At 40.3% G+C, this 18,408-nt stretch overlaps 1 protein-coding gene across 9 annotated transcripts in view; it reads left to right on the top strand.

Moving 5' to 3' along the window:
* HP1BP3 (heterochromatin protein 1 binding protein 3) overlaps nt 1–13,456 on the top strand; it is a 41,198-nt gene extending 27,742 nt beyond the window's left edge. For all 9 annotated transcript variants that reach the window (XM_080657120.1, XM_080657124.1, XM_080657125.1 and 6 more), the window contains 4 exons: nt 4,247–4,406; nt 10,058–10,169; nt 11,349–11,468; nt 12,119–13,456. In XM_080657120.1, coding sequence (XP_080513246.1) covers nt 4,247–4,406; nt 10,058–10,169; nt 11,349–11,468; nt 12,119–12,413 — 687 coding nt within the window. In that variant the 3' untranslated portion in view covers nt 12,414–13,456. The remainder of the gene's footprint in view (nt 1–4,246; nt 4,407–10,057; nt 10,170–11,348; nt 11,469–12,118) is intronic.
* Nucleotides 13,457–18,408: the final 4,952 nt, after the last annotated feature.

The following is an 18,408-nucleotide window of genomic DNA, read 5'->3' as shown; positions in this document are numbered from 1 at the left end:
TGTTGCAGCATGAAGAAGTACTTCTATCCCTTTTCCTTTTAATATATTTTTTATTGATTTCAGAGGGCGAGAGAAATAGAAATAGAAACATCAGTGATGAGAGAGAATCATTGATCAGCTGCCTCCTTCATGTCCCACACTGGGGATTGAGCCCGCCACCCAGGCTCTTCCTTACCATGGGAATCGTACCAGGATGGAAGCCCAGAGTATTCATTTACTAGTTCTAGTAGTTTTTCTGTAGATTCTTTAGGACTCTTTTGGCTTCCCTAGGATTTTCCTATATGCAGGATTATAATCCATATGCAGGATTATGTCATCTGCAAATAAAGACCATTTTAGTTCTTCCTTTTCTATCTGAATTGTTTGTTTCTTGACCGGAATTGAACCCGGGACCCTTCTATCCGTAGGCCCACACACTATCCACTGAGCCAAACCGGGTAGGGTACGTCCAAATCTTTGTGTGGATGTGTTTTTATTTCACTTGGGTATATAACTAGGAGTGTGAACTTGGTGAACTATATAGTAAATTTATGTTTTAAGAAACTGCCAGAGTAGTTGCATCATTTTACAGTGTATAAGGGTTCTAGTTTCTCCCTATCTTTGTCTCGTGTATTATAGCCATACTAGTGGTTACCTCAAGGCATCTCATTGTGGTTTGGGCTGGCATTTTCCTGATAAGTACTAATGTTGACCATCTTTTCATGTGCTTAATGGACATTTGTTTATCTTCTTTGGTAAAATGTCTATTCAGATCCTATGCCTGTTTTTAAAATTGGGTTATTTGTCTTACTGAATTATAACTAGATACAAATTCCTCAACAGATACCTGATTTGCAAATATTTTCTCCTAGTCTGTGGCCTCTGCTTTCACTTAATAGTATCTTTTGAAGGGCAAAAGTGTTGAATTTTGATAGTTAATTTTATCATTTTTTTTAAGTTGCTTGTGCTATTGTGTCTAATAAATCATTGCCTAACTTAAGGTCACAAAAATTTACTCGTGTGTGTATGTATATATATTTCATTGCTCTTTTACAGAGAGGAAGGGAGAGGAATAGAGAGTTAGAAACATCAATAAGAGAGAAACGTCGATCAGCTGCCTCCTGCACACCTCCTACTGGGGATGTGCCCGCAACCAAGGTACATGCCCTTGACCGGAATCAAACCTGGGACCTTTCAGTCCGCAAGCCGATGCTATATCCACTGAGCCAAACCGGTTAGGGCTACTCCTATATTTTTTATTAAGAGTTTTATAGTTTGGGTGCTTACATTTAGGTCTGTGATCAATTTTAAATTAAGTTTTGTTTATGGTGTGAGGTAAGGGTATAAATCATGTTTGTTTTTTTGCATGTGGATATCCAATTGTCCCAGTGCCATTTATTGAAAACTGTCCTTTCCTCATTGAATTGCTTCAGCACCTTTATAAAAAATCAGTTGACACCCTGCTGATATGGCTCAGCAGTTGAGTGTCAACTCATGAACCAGGAGGTAAGGTTCAATTCCTGGTCAGGGCACTTGCCCAAGTTGAGGGCTCGGTCCTCCAGAAGTGGGTATGTAGGAGGCAGTGGATCAATGATTCTCTCTTATCATTGATGTTTCTCTCTCTCCCTCTCCCTTCCTTTCTGAAATTAATAAAAAAATATTTTTTAAATCAGTTGTGAGGGTTTATTTCTGAATGCTCACTTCTGTTCCATTGATCTATATGTGAGTCCTTATGCCAGATTCACATTGTCTTGATGACTGCAGTTTTGTAGTTAAATTGTGAAGTTAGAAAATGTAAATTCCCTTTCTCTTTTTCAAAACTATTTTGACTAATCTGTGTCCTGTGCATTGCCTTATGAATTTTAGAATCCACTTCTCAATTTTTTACAAAAAGCCAACTGGGACTTTGGTAGAGGTTGCAGTGACCCTATAGATCAATTTGGGGAGAATCACTATCTTTACAACGTTGTTTTCCAATCCACAAATACTGTCTCTTCGTTTATTTAGATTTTTAACTTCTCTTGGCAGTATTTTGTAGTTTTCACATGTCTTACATTTCTTCTGTAAAATTTTTTCCTAAATATTTTCATGCTGTTGTGAATGGAATTTTCTTCAGTTGGTTTTCAAATTGTTCATTGGTAGCCTGTAGAAATACAGTTAATTTATCTAATGATCTTGTATCTTGCAACCTTGCTGAACTCATTTACTAGTTCTAGTAGTTTTTCTGTAGATTCTTTAGGCCTCTTTGTGGCTTCCCTAGGATTTTCCTACATAAGCAGGATTATGTCATCTGCAAATAAAGACCATTTTAGTTCTTCGTTTTCTATCTGAATTGTTTGTTTGTTTCTTTCTTTCCTGATTACACTAGATAGAAACTCCATTACAGTGATGAGAGCAGACATCCTCATCTATTCAGTCTTATCATTAAGTTAGCTACAGGTTTTTCATATATGCCTATTATCAGGTTGAGAAAGTTCCCTTCTGGTACTAGTTCGTTGGAATTTTTATTATGAGTGGTTAATTGCATTTGTCAAATACCTTTGCTATGTTTCTTGAGATGATCATGTGGTTTTTGTTGCTTATTCTGTTAATATGTAATTCTTATTACATTAATTGATTTTGTGGTTATTCCTTAAAGGTTAGTTGTTATGTGGAACCTGAAACCATATCATTCAACTTCTTGTACTTTGTTACCTTAAAATCTTTTGGTCTGTCTTGAACTTTGGACCTTTTAAACATGCATAATTTTATAACATGGTTATTTGGAAAATAGTGGTTCACTGAATTATGCAGATTTTTAAAATGCTGACTCATGTCATCTATAACAAAAATCCTATTCGTTAATATTACCCACTGATCTCATCAGAACAGTATTAAGTACTAGGAAGTTACCAAGCTCACAGTGGTAGATACAAGGTTTCTCAATTTAAATTTTCTCTCAAAAAGTTTAATATTATCATTGACAACAACTACTGTTAGTTGTTTTCCTCGAAATGACAGATCACTTAGTATATTTTTAAGAAAATGTCTACCCAGGTACCTAAGTCTAAATAACCATAGTTTATCTGTTTCTTAAAGTAAAAAAGTTATTCCATGAAAAATGTAGCTAGTTCAGCTCACATCTCCAATAATCACTGGTGTTTTTCCTAGAGACCACCATCATATATACATTGCTGCCATGCGTTCTTCCCCATTTCATCCCATAAAATATCAAAGACATGCATTGGGATTGAGATTTAATAAAATAATTTGTACTACTTCATCAAGGACATTCCTAAGTGAAACTGGCTTTTTCTTTTTTTTTTTTAACCACAAGTGTATAGGCCTAAAGAATAAAATAACTGCCCTGGCTGGTGTGGCTCAGTTGGAATTGTGGGCTTGATCCCCGATAGGGGGCATACAGGAGGCAGCCAATAGATGTTATGCTCTCACATCAATGTTTCTCTTTCCCTCTCTCCCTTTCTCTCTCAAAAGCAATAAAAATATACTTTTTAAAAAGAATAAAGTAACTACTTTGTAGTTCGTGTGCCTCTGCCTTGATTTGTGGTAAGGTAGCAGCAGTTTTATGCATCAATTTTTTAACCATCTGCAAATATCACCACAGTGAAAAAGGCTGATCACATCTTAGTATTATTATGAAAATAGTTTTGACCTTGCATATTCCTTTAAAGGGTCTCAGGAACCCCGTGGGGTATATGGACCAGTCTTTGAGAATCACTATTGTGTACCATGCCCAAGTTTGTCCTTTTATGCTGAATTTTTGCTTATTGGTAACTCACTTTTGTTCCCCAACCTTTTGTCCTTGAACTATCCTATATAATTTTCTATTGTATTATCAAGTTTTTCTTTTGCTATTTTCCTATAGGATTAAAAAGGCTATTTATTATTTTTATAACTACTCCATTTTTCAGATTTAGATAAAGGAAGTATTCTCAAATAAAAGCATCCTAAGTTACTGGGAGCCTAACAAGTTAACCTGCTTATTGGGTTAGAGCTGTCTCTCTCTCTGGGTTAGAGTAGCCATTGCTGTTTTAGGTTGGATGGAGGGGTAGATGGAAAGTGAAAATATTCGTAGGAGGGTTGGGACTCCTCAGTTAGGTGGAATACCTGATAAGTGAGAAGAGAAAGTCCCTAACCTGACAATTTATTGTAAAACATATCTGTGCTAATGCAGGAACTCCGACCCACCTGGTGCAGAGGAGTCTTGTCTTGACCTGCTTTGGGAGAGTGTTGTCTTGATGCTTTTCTCTTCCTCCTTGGAAAACAGCTGAAGAAATCAGGGGAGAAACCCCTGCTTGGTGGAAGCCTGATGGAATATGCAATCTTGTCTGCCATTGCTGCCATGAATGAGCCGAAGACCTGTTCCACCACTGCTCTGAAGAAGTATGTCCTGGAGAACCACCCAGGGACCAATTCTAACTATCAAAGTAAGACTCAGAATTGTATGCATTTTACCAGGATTAGGGCATTTGTGAAAAATCCCTAGAGATCATGCTACTAATGACAAAACATTAACTGCCGACTGAAAACCAAGAGGGAACAATAACTTTACAAATTTAATTTATTTACAAAAAGGAAAACAGACATAATCAAGGCATATCCTTAATTTACAATGTCTGTTAAAGATCAGAATTTGATTGTGCTTTGCTATAAAGATTTTTCTGATTTAAAAAAATATATATTTATTGATCTCAGAGAGGAAGAGAGATAGAAACATCACTGATTGGCTGCCTCCTGCACATTCCCTACTGGGGATCCAGCCACAACCCAGGCATGTGCCCTTGACCGGAATCGAACCCATGACCCTCTAGCCCCTGAGCCAAACCGGCTAGGGCTTTTTCTGATATTTTTATTGTAATTTAGATAAACCTCTAGGATCAAAACATCTCTCAAGTGTACTGTCGTCTTGTGAATGTTTACCAAAACATCTAATTTTACCTTGAAACCAAACCAGTATTTTAAAATACGTTATTTTCTTTTCTTTTAATCCTCACTTGAAGATATGTTTAGAGAGAAGAGAGAGAGAGAGAGAACATTGATGTGAGAGAGAAACATTGATCAGTTGCCTCCCATACTCGACTTGACCAGAGATTGAACCCACAACCTAGGTATGTGCCCTGACTGGGAATCAGACCTGCAGTCTTTTGGTGTATGGGACAACGCTCCAACCAACTGAGCCTCCCAGCCAGGGCTACTTAGGTTATTTTTTTATTGACACAAACTCTGTAGCAGAAAGTAATTTTTTGGTAAAGAATATTTATCAAATATATGTCAGGTGGCAATTTGAGACAGGAATCCTTGCTTTAGCAGCATTACCACATACAGATAAGTAAGATAGTGCATTTTCTCAGTGAACTAATAGAAAAGGCCCACTGGTATAGGATGAAGAATGTGGAAGTTAAGTAACAGAAAATGCACACTAGAATATATTGTTTTAAATAAAAAAGTAATTTTGAAGTCTTTTCCTTTTTTTTTTTTTTAATATATTTTATTGATTTTTTACAGAGAGGAATGGAGAGAGATAGAGACTTAGAAACATCGATGAGAGAGAAACATCGATCAGCTGCCTCCTGCACACCTCCTACTGGGGATGTGCCCGCAACCAGGGTACATGCCCTTGACTGGAATCGAACCTGGGACCTTTCAGTTCGCAGGCCGATGCTCTATCCACTGAGCCAAACCGGTTAGGGCAATTTTGAAGTCTTAATAATGGCTTTTAACATATGTGCAATATGTGTATTTTAACATTATGAAGGAATGTTTTCTGGTGGTTTTCTTCTTGTGTACTTTGAAAACTGGTTTTTAAAATAAACTTTCCTTACTTAAGATATATACTGTGTTTAATTGTGCAGTTGACCCTTATAGACTATTTCATGATTTTCTCTTGGCACAGTGGTAGAAGATGAAATTGATTATTCTTATAGGTACTCAATAAATGTTTGAATGAGTGGAAATCCTATATAATAAAACCTTAACATGCAAATCGACTGAACAGCGGAACAACCAGTCACTATGACACCAAGGCGGGTGCCAGTGGGAGCCCACTGGTTGCCCCACAGATGGCCCTGATCGCCAGCCAGGCCTAGGGACCCTACCCTATATATTGGGAACAGTCTCTTAGATTTAAAAATTAAAACCTGCCCTGACCAGTTTGGCTCAGTGGATAGAGCTTCGGCCTGCGGACTGAAAGGTCCCAGGTTCAATTCCGGTCAAGGGCATGTGCCTTGGTTGCGGGCACATCCCCAGTGGGAGGTGTGCAGGAGGCAGCTGATCGATGTTTCTCTCTCATCGATGTTTCTAGCTCTCTATCCCTCTCCCTTCCTCTCTGTAAAAAATCAATAAAATATATTTTTAAAAAATAAATAAAATAAAATAACCTGGCAAGGCTAACACTGAAAAAACACGGTGATGCAGTGATGACATGAATGGACTCTGGCTTGCACATTTTGTAGTCAGCCCTGATTCTGACACTTACAGCTGTGTGACAAAGCCAATTATTTAACTTCTCTCTGCTTCAGTTTTTCCACCCATAAGGTGGGGAAAATGGTACTACTGCCTCAGAAGGATCGTGTTATGTACTACTTTTTATAATCAGGGCAAAAAAATGTGGCTGCCCACACAACAGCAAGATGCCTTTCACCTGTATGAAAAGTATGGTCACTGGTGCATGCAGCATCCCAGGTTGTCCAAGAGGGATCTCCAACTGCTGGTTTAGGCCCGACATCCCCCAAGGGGTCCTGGATTGCGAGAGGATGCAGGCTTGGGCAGGGGGGGGGGACACCTCCCCCCCTTGCACGAATTTCGTGCACCGAACCTTTAGTAGTCTTATGTCAGCTATTAACCATATACAAGGGTATAAACCTATTTTTGCACACCTCTGTATGTGCAACTGTGGGCAAGTCACCACTCTAGACCCGTGGTCAGCAAACTGCGGCTCGTGAGCCACATGCAGCTCTTTGGCCCCTTGAGTGTGGCTCTTCCACAAAATACCATGGCCTGGGGGAGTCTATTTTGAAGAAGTGGCGTTAGAAGAAGTTTAAGTTTAAAAAAATTGGCTCTCAAAAGAAATTTCAATCGTTGTACTGTTGATATTTGGCTCTGTTGACTAATGAGTTTGCCGACCACTGCTCTAGACTTCTGTTTCCTTTCTGTGAAATGAGGAATTTGACTAGGTGGTCTCTAAAATCTTTTTCATTATAATTTAAGTCTTGCCACATTTATGGGCCTTAATAATTTTTTTAAAATATATTTTATTGATATTTTACAGAGAGGAAGGGAGAGGGATAGAGAGCTAGAAACATCGATGAGAGAGAAACATCGATCAGCTGCCTCCTGCACACCTCCCACTGGGGATGTGCCCGCAGCCAAGGTACATGCCCTTGACCAGAATCGAACCCGGGACCCTTCAATCCGCAGGCCGATGCTCTATCCACTGAGCCAAACCGGTTTCGGCGATGGGCCTTAATAATTGTTTAGTGGGGGGAAAAAAGAAAAGAAAGTGGAGAAACCAAGATGGCGGCATAGGTAAACACCTAAACTGCTGCCTCACACAACAATATCAAAACTACAACTAAAAGACAAAACGGACACCATCCAGAAACACAGGAAAGCTGGCTGAGTGGAAATTCTACAACTAGAAGAAAAGAGGAAAGCACATTGAAACTCAGAGAAGCTGCAAAAGGCTGAGGTACAGAGACTCGCACGCGGAGAGGGTGGGCAGCTGAGTGCGTGGCTGGCTTTCTAATGCGGGAGAGAGAATAAAGCTTCCGACTGTGCTGAACTCCAGACCCGGGTGAGACGCTGGGAAACCAGACTCATTCGGGGGAAATCTGGACTGTCAGGAAAAGAGAAAGCACACTGAGACTCAGGAGCTGCGGAAGGCAGAGGTCAAGAGGCGCGCGTGACTGCTGAATGCATGGGCGGCTGAGTGCACGGCTGGCTTTCTAAAGCAGGAGTGAGAAGGAAGCTCCCGACTGCGCTGAACTCCAGTTCTGGGCAAGTTTCTGAGAACCCCGACTCATTCGGGGAGAAACTGGACTGTCTGGCAGTGGGCAAAACTCGAGGGCGGCTTTCTCTGAGAGGTGCTTGCAGCGATTACCGAGGGACACTGAGACCCAGGGGCCTCATAGGGCAGGGCTGACGGGAAACCAAGGCTAACTGCTCCGCCCTGAAACTCTGCCCCATCCAAGCTGAGCACCGAGGCTTTTGCAATTTTGAAAGTCTTGTCTCATAAGAGTGTCTCCAGCACAGAAGTTCTCCCAGGGTAGACACAGCTGATCCTCACAGCCCATTGGCCTGGAGGTCAATTCCTCCCAGTGATACCAACAACAATCAAGACTTAACTACAGCCCTAACCGGTTTGGCTCAGTGGATAAAGTGTCGGCCTGTGGACTGAAGGGTCCCAGGTTCGATTCCGGTCAAGGGCATGTACCTTGGTTGCGGGCACATCCCTAGTAGGGGATGTGCAGGAGGCAGCTGATCAATGGTTCTCCCTCATCGATGTTTCTAACTCTCTATCCCTCTCCCTTCATCTCTGTAAAAAATCAATAAAATATTTAATATATAAAAGACTTAACTACAACAAGGCTGAGCACACAGTCCACAAAGGGGTGCATCAAGAGTGTCCACCTCAGGTAACTGGGGAGGCTGAGCCACTGTGCCCTATAGGACACCTACCATACAAAGCTACTCTACCAACTCGGGGGAAACAGCGAAAATGCGGAGACAAAGAAACAGATCACAAATGAAAGAAATGGAGGAAAACGAATGACTGGATATAGAGTTCAAAACCACGGTTATAAGGTTTTTCAAGAATTTCCTAGAAAAGGCCAATAAATTTAGCGAGACCCTCGAGGATATGAAAAAGGACCAACTAGAAATTAAACATACACTGTCTGAAATAAAAAATATTATACAGAGACCTAACAGCAGACTAGAGGACCGCAAGAATCAAGTCAAAGAGTTGAAATACAAAGAAGCAAAAAATAGCCAGAAAAGAAAAAAGAATCCAAAAATTTGAAGATAGTGTAAGGAGCCTCTGGGACAACCTCAAGTGTACCAACATCCGAATTATGGGGGTGCCAGAAGAAGAGAGAGAGCAAGATACTGAAAACCTGTTTGAAGAAATAATGACCGAAAACTTCCCCCACCTGGTGAAAGAAATAGACTTACAAGTCCAGGAAGTGCACAGAACCCCAAACAAAAGGAATCTAAAGAGGACCACACCAAGACACATCATAATTAAAATGCCAAGAGCAAAAGACAAAAAGAATATTAAAAGCAGCAAGAGAAAAACAGTTGGTTACCTACAAGGGAGCACCCATACGATTGTCAGCTGATTTCTCAACAGAAACTATGCAGGCCAGACAGGAGTGGCAAGAAATATTCAAAGTGATGAATAGCAAGAACCTACAACTAAGATTACTCTGCCCAGCAAAGCTATCATTCAGAATTGAAGGGCAGATAAAGAGCTTCACAGATAAAAAGCTAAAGGAGTTCATCACCACCAAACCAGTATTATATGAAATGCTGAAAGGTATTCTTTAAGAAGAGGAAGAAGAAGAAAAAGGTAAAGATAAAAATTATGAACAACAAATACATGACTGTCAACAAGTGAATCTAAAAATCAAGTGAATAAAAAATCTGATGAACAGAATAAACTGGGGAATATAATAGAATCAGTGGCATAGAAAGGGAGTGGACTGACAATTCTCTGGGGGAAAGCGGTGTGGGAGGTGCGGGAAGAGGCTGGACAAAAAGCGTGCACCTGTGGATGAGGACAGTGGTAGGGGAGGTAAGGGCAGAGGGTGGGGTGGGAACCGGGTGGAGGGAGCTATGGGGGGAAAAAAGAGGAACAATTGTAATAATCTGAACAATAAAGATTTATTAAATAAAAAAAGTAAAATAAAAAATAATTGTTTAGTGAATTAGTTAATTCCTTTCACCACAAAATATTCACTTAAAATATGTCAATTACTGTATATGACAGGACATTAAATTGATGAATAACTGATTGTGGTTGAGAGAATTTCCAAGTTGGTATAACTAAACCACTTTCTTCATTTTTGAATTTTTTCAGTGCATTTGCTGAAGAAAACGCTGCAGAAATGCGAAAAGAATGGGTGGATGGAACAGATCTCTGGTAAAGGATTCAGTGGCACCTTCCAACTCTGTTTTCCCTATTACCCCAGGTAGGTAAACAAACAGCCCATGATATGAAGTATTGGTCATTGTACATTTAAAATCTGATTGTAGTTTACAGACTTGCTTAACTTATTTGACCCTTAGTACTATTACACTGAACTGAATATATTTGAAAATAAAGACTACTTAAGGCAATATTGTTTTAGAGAAAAAGTTTTACATGTAAGAACAGAGGAATTTTGGCTATCCTGCTAGAACTTACTGTTAGCCACATGTTCCTGAAATCAAGTACTGAATTCTTCGTGATCCTTGGCGGTAATTTTGATGTTTATTCCTTCTTTAATAAGTAATTGATAATGACAGGAAGACTTACTAGAGGGTTACACATACGTTTTAATTGTCCTGCATCAATCAAGAAGTGAAAACATTGGCTGCTTCCAAGAATCCTAATCTGCCTTCTTCATACTGTAGAGACAGGGACATTTACTTGAAAACCTGTGTTATCTATTCATTGAGCCAAAAAAATGTATTGAGCACCATTGGGCCAAGCATTATTCTATGACACCATGCTATATAGCCTTCTTATACTTACATTTCTAGTAACATTTCATGACATGTACCGCAAAAGCCCTATTTTAGCAGGAGTATAAATTGTAGCTTTCTTATTCTTTGTGTGCAAGCATAAGTGTTACTGGTTGAATGCATATTTGATGTTCTCAAATATTAAACTTTAACTCTTACAGTCACGCACATAAAATGTGATGAATCAATTTTATTGCCCTGGCCATTGTGGCACAGTTGGTTGAGCATTTGCCTGTGCACCAAAAGGTCACAGGTTGGATTCCAGGTCAGGGCACATACCCAGATTGTGAGTTCAAGCCCCAGTCGGGATACATTCTGGAGGCAACTGATCAATGTTTCTCTTTTACATAGTCGTTTCTCTCCCCGCCTCCTCTCTCAAATCAATAAAAATATGGTTTTCTTTTTTGTTTGTGTGTTTTTCTTAAAGGATCAATTTTATTAAGTGTAAGGAGGAAGGGAATGAGGTATGGTCTGGGACATTTATAGATTTGTCATAACTGTGTGTGTTCAAAATAGGTTCAGTTGTAACCCGATACTTGTAACATAACTTGATATCTTTGGGGAAGCTTGGAGGAAATGGGGGAATATCAGGAATATTCAGAGAATATGCACCTAATTTCATGTTATCTTTTTTACCCCCATAGCCCAGGAGTTCTATTTCCAAAGAAAGAGTCAGATGAGTCTCAAGATGAGGATGAGGATGAGGATGAAGATGACTCATCAGAAGAAGACTCTGAGGATGAAGAGCCTCCTCCACCTAAGAGGTGTGGATATGTGAAAACCCTCTAACTCAGGAGCCTTCTCACGTTCTCTGTGTAACATTTGAACTTGTATTCTTGAAAATTCAGGGGCTCTGAACTTAAGAAATGAAGCCAGTGAATGTGTAATTTACTCTTTGGTCAAGCTTGTAAATATATCCATAGTTTGTGTGGTTATTCAAAGAAAAAATTTTTCTTAGGAAAAACATGATGAAATTATGTGTAGACTTCCATGAATTGGTTGAATTTTATACAATTTGAGTAAAGCCTTTAGTTAAAACATAATAAATTATATTTCTATTTTTTTGTTTTAAGTCCTCCCTTGAGGATATGTTTATTGATTTTAGAGAGGAAGAGTGAGAGAAAGAAACATCAATGTGAGAGAAAAACATCAACAGTTTGCCTCCCTTACTAGCCCTGACTGGGGATTGAACTCCCAACCTGCATATGTGCCTTGACTGTAAATCAAACTTGCAACCTTTTGATGTACAGGAGGACACACCAACCAGTAGAGCCACCTGGCCAGGGCTATATTTCTATTCGTAGCTTAAGTGACTTCTACGTAGTCTTATTTCTTTATTCGTGAAGTATCTGGTCGTCCTGGCAAAGTGCATCTCTCAGGTGCTAAGTGACTGCCTTTGCTCTCTGTTTCACAGGTTGCATAAGAAAACCCCAGCCAAGTCATCAGGAAAGGCTGCACCCGTGAAGCAGAGAGGGTCTAAGCCTGTGCCTAAAGTCCCTGCTGCCCAGCGAGGGAAAGCCAGGCCCCTGCCCAAGAAAGCCCCTCCTAAGGTCAAAACTCCTGCCAAGAAAGCCAGACCCTCGCCCTCAGTCGTCAAGAAACCCAGTGGTGGCTCTGCAAAGAAGCCTGCGGCTAGTGTGCGAAAGGAAGTGAAATTGCCTGGCAAGGGCAAATCCACCATGAAGAAATCTTTCAAAGCGAAAAAGTAAATTTTATAGGCAAAAAGGGTATTGTGATGAAATTTAAAATCTTATTTTCTAAGGTCAGTGTGCATTTATTTTAGTTTTGATGCTTTTAAAATTACATTTGTTCCCTCCCCTCTGAACTTGTGAGGAGGGAATATAAATAAACCGGTTTAGGTATTTGTTCGCTTTAGGCGCTGCCCTGGGTGCCTGCCCCTTCCTTCAGTCATTTTAATTTCTGCGGTAATTCTGGACTTTCCTGAACTGTATAATCTATACTTGTTCTTATTTCCCCCTACACCCAACCTTCTTTTTTTAATGGTCAGTCTTGGCTTTTCTTATCCCTCCTAGTTCTATCTCAACAGTTGCAACGATTTTTATATTTGTAGAAGGCATGGAGAAGAGAATGCTGGTCAGGTCCTGGAAGTAGAGGGAGGCAGAGCAGCACTGACTGGACTGTAAAGCTCCTGCCTGGAGACTCCAGTTACAGCTCTAATAGTTAATCTTATTTATAAAACCACTCCACCAGCCCTTTCTCTCTAACTTTAAACACAGAGATGTCTTAGCTTTGGGAATAAGCCAAAAACATGATCTCACAGATTCTGAAGATGCAGGACTCCTTTGGGCCACTTTCACTTTGATGATTTCCAGGTATCTCACTGGCCCAGGGTATTGCATTCCCTTAACAGCAAGCACAAGTTCTCTCCACCACTTGGTTTTGGACTGAAGGGGAATATAAGAATATAATTTGTGATTTCTGGTGTCACCTGTATTAAAAAAAATCAAAACATAAAATCAGATGTTTAAATATATTTTTTAATATTTGGAGCATGAATTCTCACTTCTTATTTGCCTTTTTTATAAGGAAATGTTGGAGAGTTACATTGTTGCTAATGTAGAAATGTTAAGTGGGAAAACACAATTTGCGAAAATAAATTAGATTCCAGATTCATCCATGGATTCTTTTCCCCTCCTTTCCACAGCACTTTCGATATCAAGCAAGTGGCTTCCTTTTTGAGATGTTGTGTTTGTGTTGTTTTTTTTTTTTTTTTTTTAAGAAATTAAATGAAGCCAAACTACCTAACCTCTTATTTGTATTTGTTTTAGTATTGTGAAGTTGTGTTAAATAGTACTGGCTTTCTACTTGAAAAACATTGATTTCGGTTATCATTTATCTTCCCTGTGGCACTTGACATTTTTATTGTCTTAAATTTTTTGGTGTACATCTTCTGGCCCCTGAGTGCTGCCAGAAGCCAAGATGTTTGTTTTATCCATTCCACTGGCATTGTCTCCTGGGATCCTGTCTGCAGCCTGAAGTGTGGCTGGGAAATGGACTTGAGAAGGTTGGCTTGAATTAGATTCATAATTATGTGTGATCCCATCATGAGTTCATTGGAATTTGTGTTGCATGTAAGGCAATCTTTCCTGTTGTAAATCTTCCTTTTTTATGTACATATATTTTGAAAAATATGAATAAACATGAAATTTTAAAAGCTGCTGAATTGTAGCTTATATTTAAAAGTTTCTAGTATAATCTTAGAAGTAGCTAAGTATTATCCTTACTTTGAATCTTTTCTACTCTTTGTAATACCTGCCATCAATTTCCTTTTTATTTTTAATTGTTGTGGTTTTTTTTTTTTGAGAGATCTCAGAGGGGAAAAGAGATAAACATTGATGTGAGAGCGAATCATCTATTGGCTGCCTCCTGCACATCCCCTACAGGGAATCAAGCCCACAACCCAGGCATGTGCCCTGACTGGGAATAGAACCAGCAACCTTTTGGTGCTTGAATGACGCCCAACCAACTGAGCCATACCAGCCAGGGCCATCTGTTTCCTTTTTAAATACAAGCTCTAGTTGCTGTGCTTTTTAATTCTTATATGGATGGTAAATGATTTTTCTAGATATATTATCCTTGAATATTTATAAGAGGTTTAAAATATTTTTTACTTTATGAAGGTCCTTGTTTTTAAGATCATAGATTCCAGTTTTTAATGCCTAATGTTCAGATAGGTCCTTGGACTAATTCTAGAAAGTAATCCTAATTTCTGTTACGTTGTTTGGCAGGTAATAATTCTAATAGTATGGGTGTTAGGTACCTGTGCTAAGAATTCTCTACTCTTCTGGAATCAAAAGCAGGATTTTGGTTGGTTTCTCTGTTTTATGATGTTACTTTAAAAAAGATAATCCTGAACAGGCAGGCACCTGGTGACTGCATTGTCCATTATATGCTCAAGATGTGCCATACTTACGCTGAGATAAAGAAATGTTAGGGCATTTTTCCCCTCCGGGCATTCTAAAGGAGCAGAACGCATAATTTTTTACTTTCTTGTTATAGAAAGGAAGACAGCAAACCCAAGAGATAATCCCAGAAATTTCTAGCGTTGATCACTGGCTTCAGTACTCTCCCTTAGTGGTTTACTGAGTCAATTACAGTGTTTCATAAACTCTTAAGCCGCCTACAAACTACTTTTGATAAATGCATCTCAGAAAGTGCTGGGAGAAAGATTGTTGGCTTCTTCACCTACTGAGAGACATGGGATACTTTGCATAAAAACGTAGAGAACTTTCATTAGTAATTACTATAAAAGCACTAGAGGCCTGATGCACGAAGAATTGTGCAAGAATGGGCCTTCCTTCCCCTGGCTGGCGGCACCGCCTTCGCTCTGGCTGGAGCTGCCTTTCCGCTCCAGCCCGGAGCCACCTTTCCGCCTTCCCACACTGCCCAGAGGCCCAGAGCGGCTGGGGTGGTGCAGAACGCCTGCGTCATCACCATGGCAATGATGCAAGCATCCTGCCCCATCCCCGGCCGCTTGGCACCTGTGTATGCACATTAACCCGCCATCTTTGTTGGGGTGATTTGCATACTCACTCCTGATTGGCTGGTGGGCATTGTGAAGGTATGGTCAGTTAGCATGTTACTCTTTTATTAGTGTAGATTCCATACAGGTAGACCCCTCCCCCATTCTTACCATCCACACAGATTAATTAAAGGAAGCCTGGTCCAGTATAAATCTTAAAAAAAACAGACGTACATTTTTATTATGTCTACTGGGTATAATCCTATATAATAAAAGAGTAATATGCAAATTGACCATCACTCCAACACACAAGATGGCTGCCCCCATGTGGTCAAAGATGGCTGCCCCCATGTGGTCAAAGATGGCTGCCCCCATGTGGACACAAGATGGCTGCCACAAGATGGCCAGCAGGGGAGGGCAGTTGGGAAGGACTAGGCCTGCAAGGGAGGGCAGTTGGGGGCGATCAAGCCTGCAGGGGAGGGAGGTTAGGGGTGACCAGGCCAGCAGAGGAGGGAAGTTGGAGGCAATCAGGCCTACAGGGAAGGGCAGTTGGGGGGGGTGGGGGCGCCCAGGCCTGCAGGGGAGAGCAGTTGGGGGGGACCCAGGCCTGCAGGGGAAGGCAGTTAGGGGCAAACAGGCTGGCAGGGGAGCAGTTAGGCATCAATCAGGCTGGCAGGGGAGTGGTTAGGGGATGATCAGACTGGCAGGCAGAAGCGGTTAGGGGCAATACCTACCGGGATCGGGCCTAAACAGGCAGTCGGACATCCCTCAAGGGGTCCCAGATTGGAGAGGGTGCAGGCTGGGCTGAGGGACAACCCGACCCCCCACCCCCCCGTGCACGAATTTCGTGCACCGGGCCTCTAGTTAACAAAAAGTACATGAAAACAAGAGCTAGGTAATATATTAATATATTTGACATTTTTTCATCATTCCTCTTTTACAAAATTTTGTCAGCCCTAGTCTAGGTTTGCTAACTTATTCTTACTAGTATACTTTCTTATACCTGCTTTAGAGAACCAATGAAATTATTCTTATTTAGGCTCAGATCTTCTTGCCATCCTAATATATCAGAAGAGGTTAAGCCAGACATACTCATGAACTGCATTTAGCCAACTAAGAAACTTTAAAAATTTAGGAATATAGTTTAAGGTTTCTCATTTTCAGAAGCTGAAAAGTCACATCAGTTACTTTATTTCTCTTTTGTTTAAACAAAAACTCTTAATTTTACCCATGAGAGAAGTTTTATTGTTAATTAGAAAAAGACCATGATTAAATCCCCTAGAGGTTCTGATAGACATTACTTCCCCGAGTGTAGAGTTGCTTTTGCCTTTTCCTGGTAGAATAGGTGGTCACTCAGTTCTGCAGAACTGAGGCTAAAGAACCAGAACTATTGGACCTCTTGGCTAAGGAACTACTTCACAAAAATGGGCTTAGAGGCTGTTAGAGACCAGTCAAAAGTATCCCTCACAGCACTGAGTTTTCCTTTCTTTAAAACAAAACAAAACAAAACTTTTTTAATTGATTTCAAAGAGAAAGGGAGAGGGAGACAGATAAAAACTTCAATGATGAGAGAGAGTCATCAATCGACTGCCTCCTGCATGCCCCCTACTGGGGATCAAGCCTGTAATCAGGCATGTGCCCTGACCAGGAATCAGACCTTGACCTCCTGGTTCATAGGTCGATGATAAACCACTGAGCACACTGGCTGGGCAGAGCTTTCCTTTTTAAGAAATTAATCTCTACTATCTTTTTTTAAAAAATATATATTTTATTGATATTTTACAGAGAGGGAGAGGGATAGCAAGTTAGAAACATCGATGAGAGAGAAACATCGATCAGCTGCCTCCTGCACACCTCCCACTGGGGATGTTCCCGCAACCAAGGTACATGCCCTTGACCGGAATCGAACCCAGGACCCTTGAGTCTGCAGGCCGACGCTCCATCCACTGAGCCAAACCGGTTTCGGCTCTACTATCTTTATTACTGTATTTTTCCTTCTATCATTCCCCCATGGGTCTTAACTTCAATGGCTTTTTTTTTTTCTATTGGAGAAATTTCCTGCCTTTGATTATTTAAATTTATTAGCTTAGTTTTAATTGTTCCTGATTTGTTTTGTCGATAACTGGTATGTCAAAGGAGGCTTCAAAGGGTACCTTCCTGGGCCATTTTCAAAAATTGAAACTCTTCATATTATATATGAATGTATAATTAACTATTTCTTGTTAAATCTCTGCTTAGCAAAGACCTTTATGGTACCTTGAATAGTTTGATAAAGTGTAGTTAAGTTTTTGTTATAACAGTGATAACAGCTAACACTGAGTTTCTTCTATATGTCGGGCACTGTACATATATTAATTATCTTGTTTAACTCAACCCTATGAACCACGTCGCGTCCAGCATGGCCAGGGGTGAACCTGAGGAGGGGGCAGTGAAGGATTAAAGAAGACAGAAAAGAGAATAAATACACAGGCAGTCCTCGGGTTACATCGAACTCGACATACTTCGTTTTGTGGTTACGTCGCCATCTCCCATTTGTTTATAAAAAAAAAAGTTCCATCCCTAGCTGGTTTGGCTCGGTGGATAGAGTGTTGGCCTGCAGACTGAAGGGTCCCAGGTTCGATTCTGGTCAAGGGCATGTACCAGTAGGGGGTGTGCAGAAGGCAGCTGATCGATGTTTCTAACTCTCTATCCTCCCTTCCTCTCTGTAAAAAATCAATAAAATATATGTATTTTTAAAGAAGTTGCATCATTTCGACATATGTACATATGTGCTTTATGTTTTTTATTATTTATTTACCACAAGTAAAGGTCAGGAATTATCTGGGGTTTTTTTTTTAATTTTTTTTTACTGTTTCACTTCATTACTGCTGTGTATGTGCTCCATGTAAGTGATGTAGGTGCTTATGTAGGTGGATTCCGACTTACGGCAAAAATCGCGTTACGTCACACCGCAACGTAGGAACAGATCCTGAGGACCTGTAGTTGGGGCCAGGTGGGACACTGTTCTCAGATGGAGAGACAATGACAGCCTGCAAGCTGAGTCTTTATTTTATAGTCAGATCCCACGAGGCAAAGCAGGGTGTGATCAAGGTGTTTACAATGTTCTTGCAAGTTTCAAATCTACTTAATTACATGCACTGAGAACTCTCAAATATCAAGCTTTGTTTTGGCAGTACTTGTTGCACCTCCCACAGCCTACATCACTCAGCCACCTGGGACCA

Source organism: Plecotus auritus (genome assembly GCF_963455305.1).
Source record: "Plecotus auritus genome assembly, chromosome: 2".
Classification (NCBI taxonomy): Eukaryota; Metazoa; Chordata; class Mammalia; order Chiroptera; family Vespertilionidae; genus Plecotus; species Plecotus auritus.
This window is presented reverse-complemented; position numbering and strand designations above follow the sequence as displayed.